We start from the raw sequence: 21,972 nt of genomic DNA on the forward strand, positions 1-21,972 counted from the left end.
GCATGTAAAGGCAATCCTCACAAGGTGGTAGTATATGACGTACTGATTTATGTAAAAAGGTGAAAATTGCCCAAAATCACATTTTTTCATGCCACACCACCTTAAAGAGGTCATCAGACGTCTAAACGGTATTCTGGTGCTGTTAGGTAATAGCAGCAGAATACCGTATAGGAGTCGGCGTACCCTACATCTGATTTTAATCAGATTCATCAGACAACCCGTTGCTTCCCCAGTTGCGCCAGTGGTTTTCGGATTGACGTATTTCCTATAATTACATGTATAGGGCTCCTTGGGTACTTAACGCGGATTACTAAAAAAGGACGCTCATCATGAAAATCGACGCCGAACAAGTAAGACAAGGGAATGCTTCTGAAAATGTATCAAGAGAAAATTATCAAATTTAAGCGATCTAGATCTGCGTGCGTATGCTACTCAGCTGTAGAAAGTCTTACTTTTGAAATTGGCGAAGGTTTAGACATTTAATATCTAATTTTACAGAACCAGCGGACAATGTAACCAGGGCAGCCTGTTGCTGACTGCATATCAACGCATTATATCATCGATATTTAGACATCAACTGTCAACCAAACGCTTGAACAAACTAACTGCGCATCGACGTAATGTTTTTCAGATATTATCAAATTTCCGGTAACGTTGTATTAGATTTGTCGCTTTGGGTAAATTTTGATGGGGGCAGCTAGCTGGCAGGGTACGTGTACCCATTCCGGACAAGTGGTACCAAAAGTATTTCGTGGTTCAAGATTACCCCATTGCTTTTGTCATTTTTTGATATATCCCTTGGACCTGGTAAATTTCTTAGTTACCTTGAATGATAATGATTATTGGACCTGTTTGATGTCTGTTGTTTAATAAATTAAAATAAACGTTCAGAAACACTTCATCTCCTAACGGAAGCCTGAGTGGTAAATGGACAGGCTACACAATTTTTTCTGTTACCTAAAATGTGGCCAAATGTCATGCCCTGCTGTCAAAAGTCAGTGGAAAACTCTGAACAATAATAGTTCTGTTATTCAGATTCTGGAAAAAAATCCTAGCGTTAGTATGTGCCCAAAAATAAAGACAGCTAGGGTGTTTTTTTACTATTGTCCTGGGACATATACTATTTTGAGATGAGAAATAATGCCTATCCATACATTTTAAAGAACAAAAAAGAAAACTTCGGCGTACTTTTTAAAGAAAACTTGGCAGAAATGTAAACGACATATATAGCAAAGGAAGGAAATATTTTCTTCTTGGGCGAATCTTCGTCAGAACATATTCGACGGGTTGGAAATGACGTGAATGGCTCCAGCGGAATCAGATTCACTGACAGCTGAACGATAACGACCTAACGTCATGTGGACGGCAATGAACGACTCTGGACATTTACGACAATACAATGGAATTCCATTTTCCAAATATTTTGTTGCACGGTATCAGCTCTTTCCTTGATCAATTTTCTTTCCTTGACCAATTTTCATTAATGTGGGGAAAAATTACTGAACTCTACAAGTATCTGCATCACAGCGCTGCATCTGAACGGAACTCAATCTTGTCACTTGTTTACGCCCCTGGCTGTCCTTCAATCTCACAAGATGTGTTCATATTAGCCATTATATCGAATATTTGTCGAATATTATAACAACGAAGCATAAGCTACGACAAATTTTCCATCTGCTGTCGCCAATCACGACAAGGTAATGTTGGTACAGGTATGCCAGCTATCAAACACAAGCTCAGACTGTGCATTCAGTAAAATCAAGGGTTTTTGTAGCAGACCCAGGCAAGCCTATGTGAGCCTGAGCTGGCCTGTGGCAAGCCTTGGCCTGCCCGAGGCTTGCCTTTTGTTGCGTTAGTTCTGTCGGGTACTGTATAGCAGCTGAGGTGGCAGTGTGCTTCTGCTGCTACAATACCCCTAGACGTTATATCATCATCCTTTCTACAGCATTTTCCCAAAGACTTATGTTTGGCCTCAAGTCTACTGCTTGATGTAGGGTTCTCGTGTTTAGCCCCTTTATTACATATTTTGTTTTTTCACAAATTATACATCTTTTTCTGATAGACTCCAGTATTTACATTTGTAGCATCCCTTGTGACACCCTAGACTCAGATTGCAGTTAATAGTAGATTGACTGAATTTTCACATTCAAGTCTTCTAAGTGTTTTCTTGTGGGAACACTTTTTCTTCGCAGTCTAGATTATACAATATGTAATACAGTTTCAAATTTGCAAATTTTGGTTGCTTTGAACAAACCTTTCCAAAAGTTGAGTTCCCCGAGTTTATTAAGATATGAGCCATAGCAGATACGTGGACGTAATATTTGCACATTTTTCGCCCGCTTGTTTTGATTAACATCCTCTGAAACATCCATTACGTTAGATGTGACAAAATTTTTCAAACTCAATCGAGAAAATGATATTGCGTGAAAAAAGAAATGCCACTTAATCTTTTTTACTTTATTGAAATATATATTAAATTAAGATCATTTAGGAGGTGACTAATTGTATTTTAATCACCAAAGGTTAAGTGAATTTCCATGTCTGAAAAAATAAGTGAGTATATGACCACAACTTGAAACCAATGGGATGTACAACAAATGAATCACTCCCTTGGAGTACTAGTGAAGTTTAATTTCAAGATGTTTGATTTATTACTTACACAACTCACTTTTCCAGTTTTATAAGAAATATCGCATGAAGCTGAATTATTTTATATGTTGATGATTTCTTTGTTACTTAATTACTCGGATATTGTATGCGCATGATATGTGTATTGTACATGCCTAGACAAAATTCAAAACTTTCAACAAAAGGCGAATAGATAGATTCAAAAAAGGCGAACTGAAGTTGCAATTCTACTTGCTGTAGCAACATGTGTAACATTGAAACCGACAGTCATTAATCAGCGCAACTAACTGGACCAAGATATTCACGACACAGCGATCATTTTTCAGGAATTAAGGCGGTTATACAGTTTTTACCTCCGCTGTCAGTGACGTGGAGCATATCAGATAGGTGGATTGTCCGTCGTCATCCGTCATCTATCAACAATTGTTTAATTCTCTGAAACTGCTGGTCTAATTGCTTTCAATACTGGTATGCAACTCATTTGGCTGAGTTCATTAGATTTGTTCAAATCATGGTGAAATTTACATATTTATATTTGGGGGCATTTCTTCCTTTTTATCAACTTTGAAATGTGTTCGGCCTATGTGGGTTTCTAGGGACAACCTGAGTGAGGTTTATTCAAGTTGAGAAGAAAAGATTCGTACTTGAAATTTTTGGCCTTTTTTTCGTTTTTGTTTGAAAAACACAATTTTCTCACAATTATCTTTAAAGGTTCCTAGGTATTATTTCAGTTTCTTCAAATTTTGCTGATACTTGCATATTTGTGGTAGAGATGAAAAACAAGAGCCCATTATTATATAATAGTAATACATGCATTTGCAAGGATGTCCTTGTTCAGTGTTCCTAAATCAACATAAGCAGATGTATCAGTATTACAAAGTTTATTTACAAACAAAACCTGACCTTTTTTATTTAAGCAATACATAACAGCAGAAGTCTATCGGCTGCTAGGCCTCTTGTTAAAGCTTTTCCCATGTGACCTAAGCTCCGCCCCAATGGAAAATAACAACCAAAAGCATTTATCTGGAGATACAGGGTAGCTCAACATAATATCCGGAAAAAGTTATATTATATCGGTATCTCTTGAGATCAGACTACTTGTCCACTCGTTGACAAGCTTATAATCATCTCCCACTAACTACATGTACGTTGGTCCGACACAGATACTCATTTTTGATAAGTGAACATGTTACTTCAATCATGAAAACAAAACCATAAAACTTTGCCAAATTTTGTTTTTAAACAATCAAATACACTTACGTATATTTGCCTTTTGACCTCTTTTACTGTCGATATGACTTTAGTTGACATTGCTGTGTACTTAGCACACAAAAGTTATGATTTTATAACCATTAATATACATGCAAAGGTATGTCCAATGTCGCTCTATTACTGTATCTGAAAATGCATTGATGGTTGCTGTGGTGATTGCCGCCCTGTCAACAAGGTATATGATAAAAAACACTAGTATTTTAAAGAGATCGCATTAGCTCTTATAGCTGACCATAGGTTTTCATGTTTGTACTTTTTGTTTGGTAAAAATGTTGCAAAGCTATTTGCAAAAAAAATCCCACCTTAAACAATTTCTAAGTTGCTGAAGGCAATGCCTATTGACCTTGACCTACAAATCTAAAGGTCATGGGGTCAATTAAGAAGCAATGCGAACTATTGATATGCATCCTTAAATCAATCAAATATCTTTGTCGTGTATTTGATAATCTATTTTACACAGTATGCTTAATTTTATTGCTTTTGAATGCTGATTCCACGACAACAATATTTACAATGAAAGCGTTTTCAGCAAACTGTCCAATGAAGATTTTCTCAAAATTCAGATTTTCAGGTTTAAAAGGCTGCTTTGTTCCCCACTCGAGTCAAATGGAAGCAAATGACAAAATTTGGGGTCTGGCTCATAGGCTACATGCATAACTGAAAACACACATATGGTTGCCTTGGTAATTACTCACTAATGACATCATCCCTGATACAAAACATACTAATTTCAAAGAGCACACATCTGTGGCTATTGTTGAGCAAGTTTTTGAGTTTCTATTATATGTTATGTAAACGTAGCAGAAAAGTATTTGTGAAAAATGCTTGATTTTACAGAAATTCCGAGATGTTATGGGCATGACCTATTGACCTTGACCCAGAATGTTCAAGGTCATGGGGTCAACTGAAAGGCCATAATGTGAGGTACCAGTATGTGTCATGAAATCATGTAAATATCTTTTGCTGTTCACTAAATAGTCAGTTTTGTATAGTATTCTTAACTTTTAAGATTTTTAGTATGGTTGCCTTGACAACAACTTTTGAGACAGAAAGCTACTTCTGAGACATGTCCACCAAAGATTTTCAGAAAGTTCAGATTTCGGGCTTTCAGAAAATGTATGGGGGAATTTGCCCACCCAAATGGTACCAATCGACCAATTTTGGGGGTCTGGCTCACGGATCTGTTATGTCACATACGAAAAGAGCATTTTAATAATCGTTTACACCAGATAATATGTCTCCTCTATAAGAAAATTAATACGAGAGTATTTATAGGATTGTTCTTAAATATCTTTATCCGTGAAACATAATATCGTTAAAAATCTGACTATTTTGAATCATCTGTTACAATTGATTAATAATGTAGTCGCTGGTTATGCATAATCGTTTCTAAACTTACATGTAAGAGGGGAATCTACCTATCATAAGTATTTTATTTCCATTTGTTCTGTAAACATATTAACTGCAGGATTATTATTAATTCGAATGTTTGTAGATTCGTGGGAAGGAATTATTTTCCTGATAAAACTTTTTTTCAATTAGGAGAACATAAGGAGTACATATTACCTGTGAGCTACGTTAAAATTTGCTCCATTTACATACTGATTCCCTCTCCAGGTGTCCTGACGGGTAATATGGAGCTTCAATGGACATGTGAGAAGACTTATGACGAAACAATGCCCGCATACACGTGTGATCAACTGTCAGATTATGTCTAAAATTTCAACATGAAATCAACGTAACAAGAAACTCAATGAGAATTGCTGCAAGGGACGTTGATTGTGCTGGTTGGATTTTTGGTCTTTTAAGAAATGGAAACTCAGGAAAGAATAACCTCTCCGGCAGGCAGAAACATTTTTTACTTGTCATTTTTAAGTGGGTCATGAATATCAGGAAAACAATATCAAAAACATTTTGGCTGAATGGCGTAAGGCAGGATATTGATCGTCTGGTTACATAGAATACGTGTATCGAACATTTGGAGTATTTACTGGTGAATAAACAATGGAATTCGGTGCGATAGATGATCAAATAATGAACGATGTATTTTGTGCTTGATTTATTTATTACATAAATGTTGTAATTAACGTATCATGGTAAATTGATTAATGTTCATGTTATCTATACATCTGTGAACAAATTAGTGGCAATAAATTCATTCATTCAAAATGATAAATAAATGTATCGGAACATGAAAACAGAGTAGTAATATGTAATAAGTAGTAATATGTCTAGAGAAATGATAAATTTACGAGTATTTTCAAGGGAGACCGACTTGAAATTTTCCCTAAGGAACAAAATTACAGGTAAAATGATTATATAACGTTTGAATAAAATACAAGTAACATGCTTGCCGGGATGTATGTTTTGATGCTATTGATTATGTGGTGTAGCAGAGGGCCAGGAACACAGAAGACAAAATAAGTGTGTTCCTGTCTGTAGAAAGTTACGGCTGTGCCAATAATGCACACTTTATTATGTAAGCTTCTGATAGTTGAAACAGTAACCATTTAGATATTGTGGACACTTCATCAACAAAACGTGACAGAGTCGCTACAATTTTATACAAAATTAATGCCAAAAATATGCAAAAGAAAGTCATAAGTCACAGGTATAGTTTTCTGGTTATAAACTTATTGGGCATTAAAACTTTTCTCCCGGTTTTGTAAGTGATTTTGGCTGATAAAAGTGGTCCCATGTGCTATATATAACGGATTCTAAATGATTTCGGCTGATAAAAGTGGGGTATTTCGCATAATACGAAAAAGTAAACACCACTGTACAACCCTCCCCGACAGATTTTTCCTTTGAGCAAGTTAAATATAATAATTTTTGATTTTGTATACTTTTAATGACGGAGAACTATTTTAGCTCATTTTATAAGCTGTCCGCTGAGGAGAAAAAAACATCAAAATTGCAAGTAACTGTATTCAAATTCTAGCATGCGGATTTTTTTCTTGTGGAGAGATTACCCATGATGCATTGTATCGACTTATTTATTCCTGTGAGAAATACTGCCTACGGTAAAGTTTGTTAGTTTCAGGAAAAGAAAACCGACGACGAATGTGTTTCCTCTTCCGGATGTTACAATTACATCAAATAAGCGCCTTGCGTACTTCTAACAGTCTCTATCAAAAGTATTATTTTTCTTATGAAGTATCAAGTGGCTCGATCACCCTTTAATTTATTTCGTTCACGCAAAGGAGTATCTTTTGTTTATGAAGCGTGTTGTTCATAGAATGAATAAAAGCCTACTATTACAGCACATGTAATTCTGTAATTGATGAATGGATGAGAGTAGAGAAAGTATTGGTGGGAGGATGGATGCATATATGAGTTTACATATAGTAAAATATCATACTTATATAGATGTGACACTGACTTTTTAAACTATTTATTTATTATAGACTCTTACTTGTTTTGATAGAAAATGATTCTTCGCCACAGAAAGGAAGATAAAACATTCTATTAATGCCGTGTATAATCCTGATGACTTGGGTAACGAGAAAGCTGAGCGAAAGAGTTTAAAGAGAACACCTTGAAGTTTTCCACTCCAACTATTCTTGCTACATGTGTTTATCACCTTATTAATGCATATTAGCGTATATTCTGATAAGTTCCCAGGTGATTTTTAACACCTCCAAACTATCCAATATCGTTTCATAGCAACTGCATTGACGTAAGCGAAGGGCATATCCTTTAAAAGCTAAGATTGACATTATTAAGCATTAATTGTAGGTACTTTCAAGCTAGAGTGTGGTGCATGGGCCAAGTGAAGGAGACAGAAAAAGTGTTAAGTTTGGCCCAGTGGGAAGTATCGCATCCTGCTGTGAAAGTTAAGACCTTATGTTGGTACTCACAAATCCTGAAACACCGCGAACATCTTCTTCTCCACTGTACGCATAATCCGTGAAAATCACTCCTTCAACTGCCTTTTCAATGTCGTCTTTAGTGCAACCTCGTTTCAAAAGCTCATCTTCATCGCTGTCTGTTGGATGCCACCAATAATCAGGCCTGCCTCCGTTGATTATCCAGACATAATTCTTACCGTATAAACCACGTTTGTAGGCCTGAAAGAGGACGTGTTCTCAAATGTTGCCAGACAAAACACTTAAATGATACTGCTTATTTTGAGATGTAATATTTGAAGAAACTGCATTTGTAGATTTTTCAATAACAAACTCGCCATTGTGGCAAAGGGTAATTTTGACAGTAGCAACAGTGGAAGTGCGCCATTTGACGTACCAAACACACCACCGACCGTCGTAATCACAGCTAAAAGCACAAAGGTCACCGTCGTTTTCCACCATGAAAACAAATTCGTCAATGCCATTAAACTTATCACTAGTATCATTCGTGCAACGTATGGCACTGAAATTTAACAGGATCTACCTACCGACAGAAATTTAGAAGTTGAATCAACAACTACTTACCTCGCAGAATATAACTCGTGCTGGTGGGCTCCAAAAAAGGCCAAGAATTATGCGCGCATCCTTTTCCTAATGACCATAGACAGACAATGTTAGCTTCAATGTCTAATGACCATAGACAGACAATGTTAGCTTCAATGTCTAATGACCATAGACAGACAATGTTAGCTTCAATGTCTGACAAAGAAAGGATTAGGGATCGGATATATCTGGAATTTTTTAGGATCCGGAATAGTTTGTAAACAAACTTGTTATACTGAGTTGTCGGTTAAAAGTTGAAGCATCGGTGAATTTAGTGCTGACATTAAGGTAGCACGCTACTCGAAACTGAAAGACCTCAACTTTGTTCAAACTTACCTCAAGTAAACCTTTACCACTCTCTTTAATTTGATACTACATTAAAGAAATACCCGATATTTATTGACATTTGAAAATCAAAATGGCTGCCATCCCTGTGTTAACTCAATGTAGAAATAAAATCATCGATTTTCACAAAAATAAGACAGAGAGAAATTCCATACACCAAAGAGCTTTAACAATCAGCCTATGCAAATGGTAGACCAGAAAAGCATTGTAAACAAGTAAGTCCTAATATTTGTCCCCGAGGGACACTCTACCTAAGCACGTTTACCAAATCCTTTGATCTACATTTCATCAAATAAACCAATAATACTGTGTACATGGTACCATACACTGCCTTTTTGACTGGGACGCCAAAAGCTATCCACTGCATTCCCTACCGATCATGGTACCATACACTGCCTTTTTGACCAAGATACTAAAAGTTATCCACTGTATTTCCTACCGATAATGTCTCTCTCAATGTACAATGTAAGTCCTGGAATGAGAATAAATCATGACCTGTTACCATATTCATAATTAAGTTTATTTTCTACTGATCATATGAATAGCTTTGACTTATTGATTAAATATCAAATCATAATCTTTCCGAGACCGTTGCATATTGCCATACCTTCAACTGCTGTATTTGATGCTGTGGATCGTTGTCGAATGCAGCGAAGGAGATCATTGTAATGTTATCGGCCGACAAGCCGTCGTGTAGTTTGCCAGTTGTCTGAAATAAAATCAGTTTATTCAACGACCTAAACCTATTGCAACTTTAAAAAGGTACCCTGCCCCCTTGTCCTACACTGACGAATTTCCAACATTCATTAATGAAGTTGCTGCCCGACAAGCCCCCATAAAGGTTGTATCCCTCAAAAATAACGTTTAAAAAGTTTAAATCCTGATTAGATAAAACCGTAAACTATTCTTAGCTTTAATTTTGTAAATGTCAAAAGACCCATAGGGCAGTCAAATGTTATTCAAAGTTAAATGATAAACAATCAATGATAATGAAATCGTTACTGGACTCTCTGTTGGCTGCTTTGTTTGAGAAAATGCATCGCCCTTTTCTCTTCATCGAGCTAGCCGGTGCACATATTAACTGTTGAAAAAATTGTTCCGTCGAAATGTATACAAAATGCAGAATTGGAGATAGATCTGATCTTGTAATCTTGTAAGACAATAAGATTTAACATGTTACATGTATCTGTAATTTATGTCCGAGGTATGGACAAAAAAAAATGTTGACAATTGGATAAAAAGGGCTCTGTTCGGCAGTTCATCCGGGATAACTTACAGTTGACCACAATGCCTGATTTTGATGGAGTGTCGCAACTCTCTTCCAACCGAAATATTTGAGCAAAGCCACCCTTGGAGGATTGTGGGATAGATCTGACTGGATTGTACGAAACAACAATGGAAATTTGGATCTGTCAGAGAATTCTGGTGATGTTGCAGATGGCGATACCTGTAAGGGAAAAAGAGTTCCATGTCGGATTAAAATAACGATAACATCTTGCACATGTGCTTGTTTACAATATCTCCATCAGTCCGAATTATTGTTGTCTAACCTTGCGACTGACCAACTGATTGTCCGTCTGTCGGTGTATTAAATTTCCCTCAGATTAACTTTTCGTTTGTACTACCGATGGTCTGCAGTGACTGCCGCCTGTTTGATGTCACAAGGCAACGGCATATATGGCCGTTGGTGTTGAGGTCTCACTACTTCCGTTCAAATGACTGCTCATCATTAAGCGTACATGGAACTTAAGACGAAGGCTCATTTTCAGAGACGGCAGATTAAACGATGTCTTTTAATACTCTTATGCGTTTTCCTTTCAATACTGACCTCAACCAGATTGTAATGTGGAGCAGTCTGAGCCACAGACTTTGTAACTGATGAATATGCCGGTCCTAAAATCATCAGCTTGGTCGGAGGATGTGATATATGCTCTACAAAGACCTTTGTTCCGTGCCCTGGATCCGCCTGTAAAAATACTTATCTGGTAAGAGTGCGAGTTATCCACTACATACGTACGTACGTAAACACACACACATACATATATAAACACATACATACACACACACATACACACATACATACATACATACATACATACATACATACATACATACATACATACATACATACATACATACATACATTCCATATTGTTTGTGATTGAAAGAGCACGTTTAGATATTTCGCACCACAAATCAACACTATCGCGATATCACAAACGGAATTGAAATCTTTGACACATTAGGCGAAGCAACTCATATGTATTTATATTTCCATCAATCAACCTATAACTCACATATTATTGTCTTACTAATCGATGGTTTCAGGGGAGCCTTCGTTGTTTTGTTTTCTTTCGTTTAATCTGCTCATCAGTTTATTGTGTTTGGAAGCTATTGCGACAAACCGAAAGCAAATACCTATACTTTAATAATTGTTTAGCAATATGAAACATCATTAAAGCAAACTGCAAACAGAAAACAATAATGACATACTTTATACATTTTTCTTTCTTCCAAAACTGAATTGATGTTCGAAGACAAATCAGCTTAGAGTAAACGAAATTCAAATGTCAAACTAATTAATGCAACGTGCTAAATACTGTACCGAAAGGTTAACACGAGTATTTGCTTTTGCTGTGTGTACATCACTATAACGTGCATTGTATTTGCTTTGAACGGATAGAAGTAAAACAACAACACAAAATACCAAACTTAAATTGACATAAATAGACATATACAGCTGACATTTCATATATTTCGTAGGCTACTTTTCATCATAAACTGCGAGAGGTGAGTTGTTCTGCCAAGCTGACGCCACAATCACTCCCTCAGATTGATAACATTGATAGAATCGTTTTTTTTGGGGGGATGATGATTATAAATTATTCATTCTTCTCAAAAGATTGACTCTACCCTGTAGACGTATTTTCCAGGAAAAGCCGACCTGACTGATCCAAGCAAGTATCTTCCCTGGAGAGATGACCTATCCAATGATACTCGTTTATGGCACATGCAATTTTTGTAAAGAGTAGATGTATCGTTGAGTGTGATGTATTCAATACGGTATTAAGGTATTATTTCTTTTGCTGATAATCTTTCGGCACTGTGCAGTGAGAGTTCCTTTTTGCCAAGTCTGATCAGTACAGCTTTGCACAGTTGTCAGCGATGGTAGCGTACGCGCATGCGTTTAACAATATCCATGATGTAGCCAAGGCTTATGCGTCGATATCGTATTCACTGATGACAACATTTTCTCTCTTCTCTATGGTACTCTAGCATTTCGTCGATATATAGTGTCCTTACGACAAAATGCAACTTGTACATGCAACAATGGAATTTTAAATATATTAAAATCTTTAATTCTCAAAAATATATTCTGAACTGGTATTCATAGGCTGTACTCTGCCGGCTGTACTTTTCAAGAAATAATTTGCACCGGTGAATTTACAATAAATATGAAAACTACGTAAACCCACTCTACCTATGATTATTGGCGCATAGCACACATTTAAACAAAACCTAAATGTGGCAAGCATGGTCCTGTAAATAGAAGAATTCGTTCCGTGAAGTCATTTTGTGCCGATATGGCAAGTAATCATTACAATATTTAATTACTCACGTCGACAAAGGTTCAACTTTTTCGCACATAATATCGATTCATAGTAATTTTCTCGCCTTTTCATGCTATCTCATCTCCGAAGAAACAATGATAAAATATAATGATTTCCGTAAACAAGGCCACTACTATCTCTGTCGCAAACTGTATAAGATATGATATGATTGGTTATCATGGATATGATTGGTTATCATGGATACTTCCATCGCCAAAGTTTGCGCCGAAATCATCCCTACAAGATGCCCTGGATAAAACCAGGTGATATTTGACATCAGTGATTGTAAGTAATCGTGTGACTAGATGAACGGTAAGGCTGAAAACAGTATATCGACTTTGCCGGTAAAACTTCACTGTTAGAGATATACTTGAAATTTTAGTGACAAAATGCTGCCATCTGGACGCCACACGTCTCGGATATTACCTCCCCTGTTTCTTTGACGTAAATCCTATTACTTTGGGAATAACTTGGCATTATTAACAAAATTATGTTAATACTTCTGATTTCTCAGGAAATTAGTTTAATTACTTTAGATTAGTTCTCAGGAAATTAGTTGACGCCTATCGCAGTTCAGTCCATTGGCAATTCCTAACGGCCCTTCTCATTAATTTTAGGGGAGGTTTTAACTGAATTTCAAATCACAAACAATGTTGATACCCGAGCCAATGGTAATCTTAACCTCTGGCTTAACCCGTCACTCATAAAAATCACATTTTAAAAGTATATATTAAGTACATAACCTCAATTTCAAGTAAAGAAGCAAAATGTAGTTTATAAAATTTTCTAGCATCTGCTCCGTGTTATTCTCCGCCAAGTCGTTTCAGTCACATGTAACAATGCCCAATGGAGCAACACAGACTATGGATCTTGCCTTATTATTCACTTCTATTAAATACCACAAGAAAACAACGTAGGACATACACAGACACCAGATGGAAATCACAGCGGAGACTCACGGATTGTGCAACTTCAAACGAGTATACTATGAATTATATTTATTACCACCTGAAAAGATGTGAGTTGAGGAATCAAAAAGTGAATGGCCCAAGAAAGTCCGAAAGGAAAAATCATTCAATAATTCTTTTGTTTTTTTATACACGATTGTCACTAAATTTCTTCGATTCTTTCGTCTTCAACTTGACGATGCAGTGTTGGTATATGTGAGCATTATTCAAGTTATCATGACTACTAATTCTCTCTCTCTCTCTCTCTCTCTCTCTCTCTCTCTCTCTCTCTCTCTCTCTCTCTCTCTCTCTCTCTGACTTAAGCACGTTTATAGACTTTCCTATACGGGCGGTGAAGTATATTTAGCTCCGCTGTCAGCGACGCGGAACTTATCAAAGAGGTTGATTTTCCGTCGTCGTCCGTCGTCGCCGTCGTCCGTTGTCCGTCAACAATTGCCTTCTCCTCTGAAACCGCAAGTCCATTTGCTTTGAAATTTTATATGCAGTTCACTTGGGGTGACCTCACTTAAGTTTATCAAATCGTGGTGAAATTTGAATATTTGTATTTTTGGGGCATTTTTGGGTGTTTTGGTAAAAAAATCTCCTTCTCTGAAACCGCTTGTCCGATTGCTTTGAAATGTGATATGCAGTTTACTTAGGGTGACTTCAGTCAGATTTGTTCAAATCGTGGTGAAATTTGCATATTTGTATTTTAAAGGCAATTTTTGTCATTTTTTGTAAAAAAATCTTTAAAAATCTTCTTCTTCAAAACTACCAGTCAGATAGCTTTGATATTTGGTACATATGTCCCTTATGATGATCTTTTTCAGATTTGTTCAAATTGTGCAGAAATATGCAAATTTGCATTTTAAAGGCAATTTTGGACATTTTTGGTCAAAAAATGTATTTCTCAAAAAGAACTGGTCAGATAGTTTTGAAATTTGGTATACAGTTTCTATAGATCAACTTAGTAATATATATTGAATTTCTGATGAAATCTGTAATTTTGTATTTTTGGGGCAATTTTTGCCATTTTTGGTCAAAAAGTGTGTATTTCCAAAACTAATCATCTGATAGCTTTGAAATTTAGTATACAGGTTTCTACAGATGAGCTAAATAATATTTCCTGAAATTATGATGAAATCTGCAATTTTGTATTTTTGGGGCAATTTTTTCCATTTTTGTTCAAAAAATGTGTATTTTCACAACTACTCATCTGATAGCTTTGCAATTTGGTATACAGGTTCCTACAGATCACTTTAATTATATTTGTTGAAATTATGATGAAATCTGCAATTTTTTTAATTTTGGGGCAATTTTTGCCATTTTTTATCAAAAAATGTGTTTCTCAAAAAGTACTGGTCTGATAGCTTTGAAATTTGGTATGCAGGTTTCTACAGATGAGCTAAGTAATATGTATTGAATTTCTTATGAAATCTGGAATTTTGTATTTTTGGGGCAATTTTTGCCATTTTTGGTCAAAAAATGTGTATTTCCAAAATTACTCATAGCTTGGAAATGTGGTAAACAGGTTTCTATAGATGAACTAAATGATATTTATTGAAATTATGATGAAATCTGCAATTTTGAATTTTTGGGGCAATTTTTTCCATTTTTGGTCAAAAAATGTGTTTCTCAAAAAGTACTGGTCTAACAGCTTTGAAATTTGGTATACAGGTTTCTAAAGATGAACTAAATTTGGTCTTTTTGAAATTATGATGAAATCTGCAATTTTTATTTTTTGGGCAATTGTTGCCATTTTTGGTCAGAAAATTTTAATATTCTCAAAAAACTATTCATCAGATAGCTTTGGTTGACATGTTCTTAGGGATGATCCGATGTGATATATTCAAAGTATGATGAAATCTTCAATTGTGTATTTTTGCAGCTTTTTTAGCCACTTTTTTGTGGCCACTGCATTGAGCTATCAAAGATTTCCACCTTCTTCATCAACATGTGTCAAAAATAGTTATTCTCTACATAAACACAGCGGAGCTATATCGGCCGCTAGGTCCCTTGTTTATCGAAACGAATTAAACTACTTATGCTGAGCAAATGTGACAGTCTTAGACTGTGCCTTCCACCGCTTATCGGCCGAATGCATAACTTATGAATTCAATACCAGTAGAAAATAATTTTCGCTTCAGACAAGCCACTTGAATTTACATGAATATAAGCTTGTTTTCGAAGAAAGGACTCTAATACACAAGCTTTGATTTCTTTGAAGGGATTGGCAATTATAACGTAGATGTTGATATCTACTCAAGGGCAGGACGATAATATGATGAGACACATAGTCAAAGTTGACGCCAATGTAAGCAGTATGTTGTAAATATTAAAATACATTATAAAACTAACAGTTTGCTTTCAGATTCACAAAAAATGGTTGGGGGCCTGGAGGAATTCAGGGGATTCGAAAATTGTTGTAGTAGAGGGGGACTTGAAAATTTTGCTCTGCCTGTAAGGGGGGACTTGAAAATTTTTTGATTCCCCTTTACGTTTTACATTTTCCATTTCCAAGTTTTTGTAGGTAGTTCAATGAAATTTGAATACCAATTTTATGTCAAACACGATTGGAATTAATTCTGGATAATTGGATTTTCATATTTTTCAAATTTCTCAAAAGTGTTAGGTGCCGTATAGCTGAATGTTGAATGCAATTTTGCAAGTTACTCATAAAAACAAGTGTGTAATGTAAAAAGAAAAGCAGATGAGACAGATGAGATAACACTTGTAGATTCAATCGGCATTACTTCACCATCCAATTATCCCAAATTAGTTCCAATTTTGTTGTCATCCAATTTTTGTAATGTTTGCAATAGTTTAACAAAATCCAGAACTATTTTGTCACATTTCATGACTTTTATCTTGAAAAAATCTAAACATGTATGGTTTGTCGTAAAAAAAACAAACGAGCCCAGTAACAGGGCAGAAGCTGCAACTGTTGATGATTTTTGCAATATTTCTTTGCAATATATCAACTTCAATTTCTTGCTGTTTCCCTACAGCATCCTCAAACACACAATATTCAGTTTGTCGACAAAGCTTGTATATACAAATATGTATTAGATGATAATTTAATTAGAGTCTAGACTGACAGTCAGTTGTCAGTGATACAAATGCATGACTCTGATGTACATGGTAGTTTAAGAAGAGTTTTGGTCAAATGACGCTCATGACAGTGAAACATAATTGTACACAAGATCAGGCCAGAGAGCAACACAAAAAAGACAAGGACACTTCAAAAGTTACCGGGGATTTTCGAATTCTGGCATATGAGAATAATCAAATATTAAAGAAAAAAGATAGGGTCACCATGCTTGATTTTCTAAATTTTAACATTCTTATCATAAAAATATACAAAGCTAAACTTTTATGCAAAAATATGTGACTAAATCGAATTATTTATTTTTTAACCAAATTTGCCATTATTACACCCAAAATTTCAAAGATGGAAACATTTATATGGAATATTTTTTTCTGCGCGCACATCCTTTACTGATAAACGGCTTGTAATATAGTTGGTGGGGAGACTTGAAAAATTTTGATCATGGGAGATTTGAAATTCTTTTAGGGTATTGATTTAGGGGTGGCTGAAAAAAAAAGATTTCAATCGCAATAGACCATGTTCCGAACCGCGCGAGACATTCCGAGATATCGCGAGAATGTGTGGTTCGCAGTGGACGTGTTCTCGCAACACAGGACAAACTGCGTAAAACAGGACAAGTCGCTAATTACGTTAAACACTGCATAAAATATATGAAGTTGCAATCTTTGCTCAGTTCTGCACTTTTTCTAGTTCCATACAAAGTTTGACTTGTATTACTAAGCTGGAAACCTGTTTCTACGGGCATGTATTAAAGTCTCGCGAGATCTCGCAATCAGCGGAACATCGTCTATTCCTCCAGCCCCGCCCCACACCAATCATTATTTGTGAACCCAGCCTAATGTCTGATCATAGCGATGCATTCACTTCGATGTGATCCCTGGCTCAGAAATCAGTAATTGGAAAACAATCTGCGCTGCAAATTTCAAAAGTAAAATTGTAGCTGTTGTAATAGAAAATATCTGCGTGACTATAAAGTGACGAACTCTTAAAATAAAAGTAAGCGTTCTTTGTCAACAGATTTAAGGATCACTGCCGTGTTTGAAAACCCTTCCAAAGGTCTGATTGTCTTCAATTACCTTGGACAGAATATATAATTTAAAGCTTCATTATCTTCCTACCAGACTCACAACTGAACTGGAGAACTCAACAGCAATGTCAATTCATCTATATATTTTATTCAACCTGTCCCAATCGAAAAACAAAGATACTTTTCATATACCGTGTCATTGTCCTTACAACTATTGCAATCATTCTTCTAGAGCGATACAGGCAATGAACATACGGCGACGACCCTTCTGGGAAAGCAATATTACACAATTTTTGGCACATTGGATAGTCAAAGGAATATACATCCTCTGCGTTCAACGTGACCGCCAAGAACACCCTTTCCTACTGCGGGAGAGCTACCAACAACTCAGTGAATTTAGACTCAATACTCGTTTATTAATATTCATGTTTTGCATGTACTTCAAACTAAAATTAGCACATGTAAAAGATAAAGTGTGCTATACGAGGGAATAACTGAATATAATGGCCAAAGAGTGTAAGTACAGTCCAACGGTTTGTATTTAAGAGACTTCCCCCACCTACCTGTACCAGTCTATACATTTCAACAACCAAAAATATTTTCCATCTGATTCATTAGACACGCAAAACGTGCTTTCCTTTCGTTGAAATGATTCAGATATCGGTAATCGGACTCTTTCTGAAAAATCTTCAAACTATAAATCTATCGAAACATGTTAAATCCCAAACGATGGAATCCGCCGAATGAAAAATGAAGCTAATATTTGACAAACAAGTTTCTCTCTCTCTCTCTCTCTCTCTCTCTCTCTCTCTCTCTCTCTCTCTCTCTCTCTCTCTCATTTTCTACTATCTATGTTCTGTTCTGAAAACATTTAATTTTTCTACTCCCTTTAACCATGTCAAAAGGCCTAGACCCAGTGTTCAACTTTTCACAAAGCCAATGAATATGTGTTCGATGTTATACGCTTTGTCACCAAAACAAGGAAAATAACATAAAGAGATACAGCTAGTTTCCAGCCTGTAATCATTTCAAGTAAACGTTACGCATCCAGTGTGGTATGATTTGCCTGAACTTTACCATTTGAATTTATGTTACATCGCTGGTTTCATTGCAGAAAAAAGCCTAAAAGATCACGCACATCTATGGGAGCTGATGGAAGTCTCCATAAATGTCAAAGCATTGTTATTTTGTCATAATATTTTGGTTGGCATATAATATTGGAAGTGTGCGTTAACCTACTCAAAACAGTATCGTGGATTTGCATAAAATAAAGCTGAAGGCTTACAGATGACTTTTTTATTATGTAGTTCTATTGTATTATGTAGTTCCACTTTCATTTACATCAACAAACATTATAAAATCCAATTCTCACGAGTTCAATGCGATTCATGACTCAAACTGTGAATATCATGTAACATTCTCAGGAAAAATTCACCATACGACAGTCACTCAAGCTCTCAACAAACATTTTCTCGACCTTTGAAAACTGTTATGTATTTTAAAGTTGTAGAAAGACGTTTTTATATTGAAAAATAACAAGTTTAATCACATATCAATACAAGTTAAATTCTGCGCAAGGAGTACCTTGAATATACAGTTGCTATCGATCCAAATAAGGGAATACTACAAAAATTGAACATCTGTCGATCGCAAGACATCGAAATCGGATCAAAGATTGTCAAGAATGAACGTAATCAATAATGTTGGATTGCTGTTACTGTCTCTATCTTGAGAATGGGGTGTTCTGTGTCTAATTTCTGTTTGCCTGAGGAACTAATTCAAAGTCATGTGAAATGTTGAAAAATGATTTGATGTAACCGAGAGAACTGTCGTCAACAGAGAGTAAAACGTCTCGAATAACAAATCAAAGCCAACAAATGTATGTATGTATGTATGTATGTATGTATGTATGTATGTATGTATGTATGTATGTATGTATGTATGTATGTATGTATGTATGTCTGTCTGTCTGTCTGTCTGTCTGTCTGTCTGTGTATGTCTGTCTGTGTATGTCTGTCTGTCTGTCTGTCTGTCTGTCTGTCTGTCTGTATGTATGTATGTATGTATGTATGTATGTATGTATGTATGTATGTATGTATGTATGTATGTATGTATGTTTGTATGTCTGTTTGTCTGTCTGCCTGTCTGTCTGTCTGTATGTATGTATGTATGTATGTATGTCTGTCTGTCTGTCTGTCTGTCTGTCTGTCTGTCTGTCTGTCTGTCTGTCTGTCTGTGTATGTCTGTCTGTCTGTCTGTCTGTCTGTCTGTCTGTCTGTCTGTCTGTCTGTCTGTCTGTGTATGTATGTCTGTCTGTCTGTCTGTCTGTCTGTATGTATGTATGTATGTATGCATGTATGTTTGTATGTCTGTCTGTCTGTCTGTCTGTCTGTCTGTCTGTCTGTCTGTCTGTCTGTCTGTCTGTCTGTCTGTCTGTCTGTCTGTCTGTATGTATGTATGTATGTATGTATGTATGTATGTATGTATGTATGTATGTATGTATGTATGTATGTATGTATGTATGTATGTATGTATGTATGTATGTATGTATGTATGTATGTATGTATGTATTCACACGCGTTTCCGACAAACTCGTAGAAATCGGATCAATAAACGATTGGACTGAGGCAACTTGCTTTTGAAAATTTTACAAGAAGTCGTCTGGTAAAGTGTCTAAAACTAATATTGTAAACTGGGGTTTAAAGTTCACTATTTTGATGTTAGCACAGCGATCAGAAATGAAATATATGATTTAGTGAATCAATAAAAATATTACAAGACAAAATCGCAGATAGCGAATATGTATCCGACGATAACGATGATTTTCAATGAATAAATGGATATGTAATAATGGAAGCGATTGTACCATGTGGTGATAAAAGATTTGTATAGTGATGATAATCGTTTTAACAGGAATCGATACAGAAAGCAGAGACTTCGGAATATCGAGAAAGCAATCTAACAGAATAGTCTAACTTTTGTTCTCTGAGGTTTTAAATAAATAAATAAATAAATAAATAAATAAATATAAATCATTTTCAACGCAATGAATAGAATAAATACAGGAACAACTTTCAAGTTCGGAGAAGAAGATTATACTCGATGCAAAGTCAATGTCAATCTGGCAAAGACATACATGTTTATTGTCGACAGAACGAAAAAAGAAGCGATTTTAAACGGTAATAACAATCAATTCAGCGTATCACAAGACAAGGTCACCACGTGTCAGTTTAGCAAATTTAGAAAACTAAATTGACAAATTTACTAACCCATGTATCGTTGACAATCCACTTAAGTGTGTAGCCAGGTAGAACATCAGCTCTTCCGTTTACATGGTGAAGTGCAAGTTCTATAGCTGGTCGAATGCCCCATCCCCATGGCAACCCCTTTAAAGCCATCATGCCACTGATGTAAAGTGTCATATTCTCCGTCTTGACAACCGTAAAGAGACTTGTTAGCACCACAGCTACCATGACAGTATAAAGCTTCGCCATGACACGTAGCACTTTAAAAATAATCATAAACGTCAAAAAATACTTTTTGGGAACGAATCATACTAAGAAGTATAAGCCTGATGAGGATGAAAGACAGAGGCTACCATCATAATAAAGGACAAAGTGTCGTTTTGGTTCATATTTACAGACGTCTTGAAAACTCCCCAAATTACTCATAATAATACTAATTGTGAATTTTAAAATAGCCAAAGATCACCGCTTTATTTTGTAAGCTGAGGTTGAAGTTTGTGAAGATTCTCACTGTTTTCTTTGTCTCGTCTGTCTTGAAGCGAGGGTATATTTTGTTGACGTCTTTCTCTATACGTTTTTCGAATCCCTGATCCATATCAGATGCATCGCTTAATACATGAAAAGAAATCTTACAAAATTGAAATCGTCCTATACCTCGTTTCTTTGATGTGAATAGCAAACAAGAAAGATAGAAAATCAAGGTACATATGTTGACGTAGTATAATATGCACATAGCTGTTGACCAACAAGAAAAAATAATGTACTTACACGATGAAACAAATGCTCTGTGAAGTATTTGCGATTGGGTAACTTTGACAATAACTACAGTTGAAAGGACTGCATCTTAGATTTTCCGGTTTTCGAATGAACGCACATTGCTTCTGGAAATTGCCGATGGACGATGGTGCTTGTACTTCGTTGTTGTCTCTCTTTGATGTTGATGATAAATTGAAGATTCTGCTATGACCCAATCACGACAGATATACGTCACGAAAAATTTGCATATAAGACCAGTCGCTGCGTAAGCCTATTGGGTTGGCAGATAATTGTTTCGCAAAACCTGTAGATTGATGTTCGTGTTTATTTCAAATCAAAGCCCAGCCAACATCTCATGACAATACCAAAACTACTGTGCTGCCACAAACATGTCCCCGAGATCAGCGGCGTATTCACTTATAGCCTGATTCTCCACGGATACAAACTGATAGGATTTTGAACAATCAACAAAGAGGATGCAAATAAGCGCTAATGGAGATTAAATAGAATAGAAGACGAAACATTACGGAGACAGTGGGGCGACTTTCGAACCAAAATATTCATGTGAATGCATAAACATA

General features: G+C 35.9%; 1 protein-coding gene across 1 annotated transcript in view; it reads right to left on the reverse strand.

Moving 5' to 3' along the window:
- The window catches only part of LOC139118359 (gamma-aminobutyric acid type B receptor subunit 2-like), a 38,578-nt gene extending 16,846 nt beyond the window's left edge, over nucleotides 1-21,732 (reverse strand). The window contains exons 1-7 of the mRNA XM_070681649.1: nucleotides 21,404-21,732; nucleotides 20,660-20,895; nucleotides 10,525-10,662; nucleotides 9,973-10,143; nucleotides 9,304-9,405; nucleotides 8,334-8,399; nucleotides 7,761-7,970 (exon numbers count right to left, since the gene is read on the reverse strand). Of these exons, the coding sequence (XP_070537750.1) occupies nucleotides 7,761-7,970; nucleotides 8,334-8,399; nucleotides 9,304-9,405; nucleotides 9,973-10,143; nucleotides 10,525-10,662; nucleotides 20,660-20,884 (912 nt within the window). The 5' untranslated portion in view covers nucleotides 20,885-20,895; nucleotides 21,404-21,732. The remainder of the gene's footprint in view (nucleotides 1-7,760; nucleotides 7,971-8,333; nucleotides 8,400-9,303; nucleotides 9,406-9,972; nucleotides 10,144-10,524; nucleotides 10,663-20,659; nucleotides 20,896-21,403) is intronic.
- Nucleotides 21,733-21,972: the final 240 nt, after the last annotated feature.

The sequence above is a fragment of the Ptychodera flava genome, chromosome 19, assembly GCF_041260155.1.
Source record: "Ptychodera flava strain L36383 chromosome 19, AS_Pfla_20210202, whole genome shotgun sequence".
NCBI lineage: Eukaryota > Metazoa > Hemichordata > Enteropneusta > Ptychoderidae > Ptychodera > Ptychodera flava.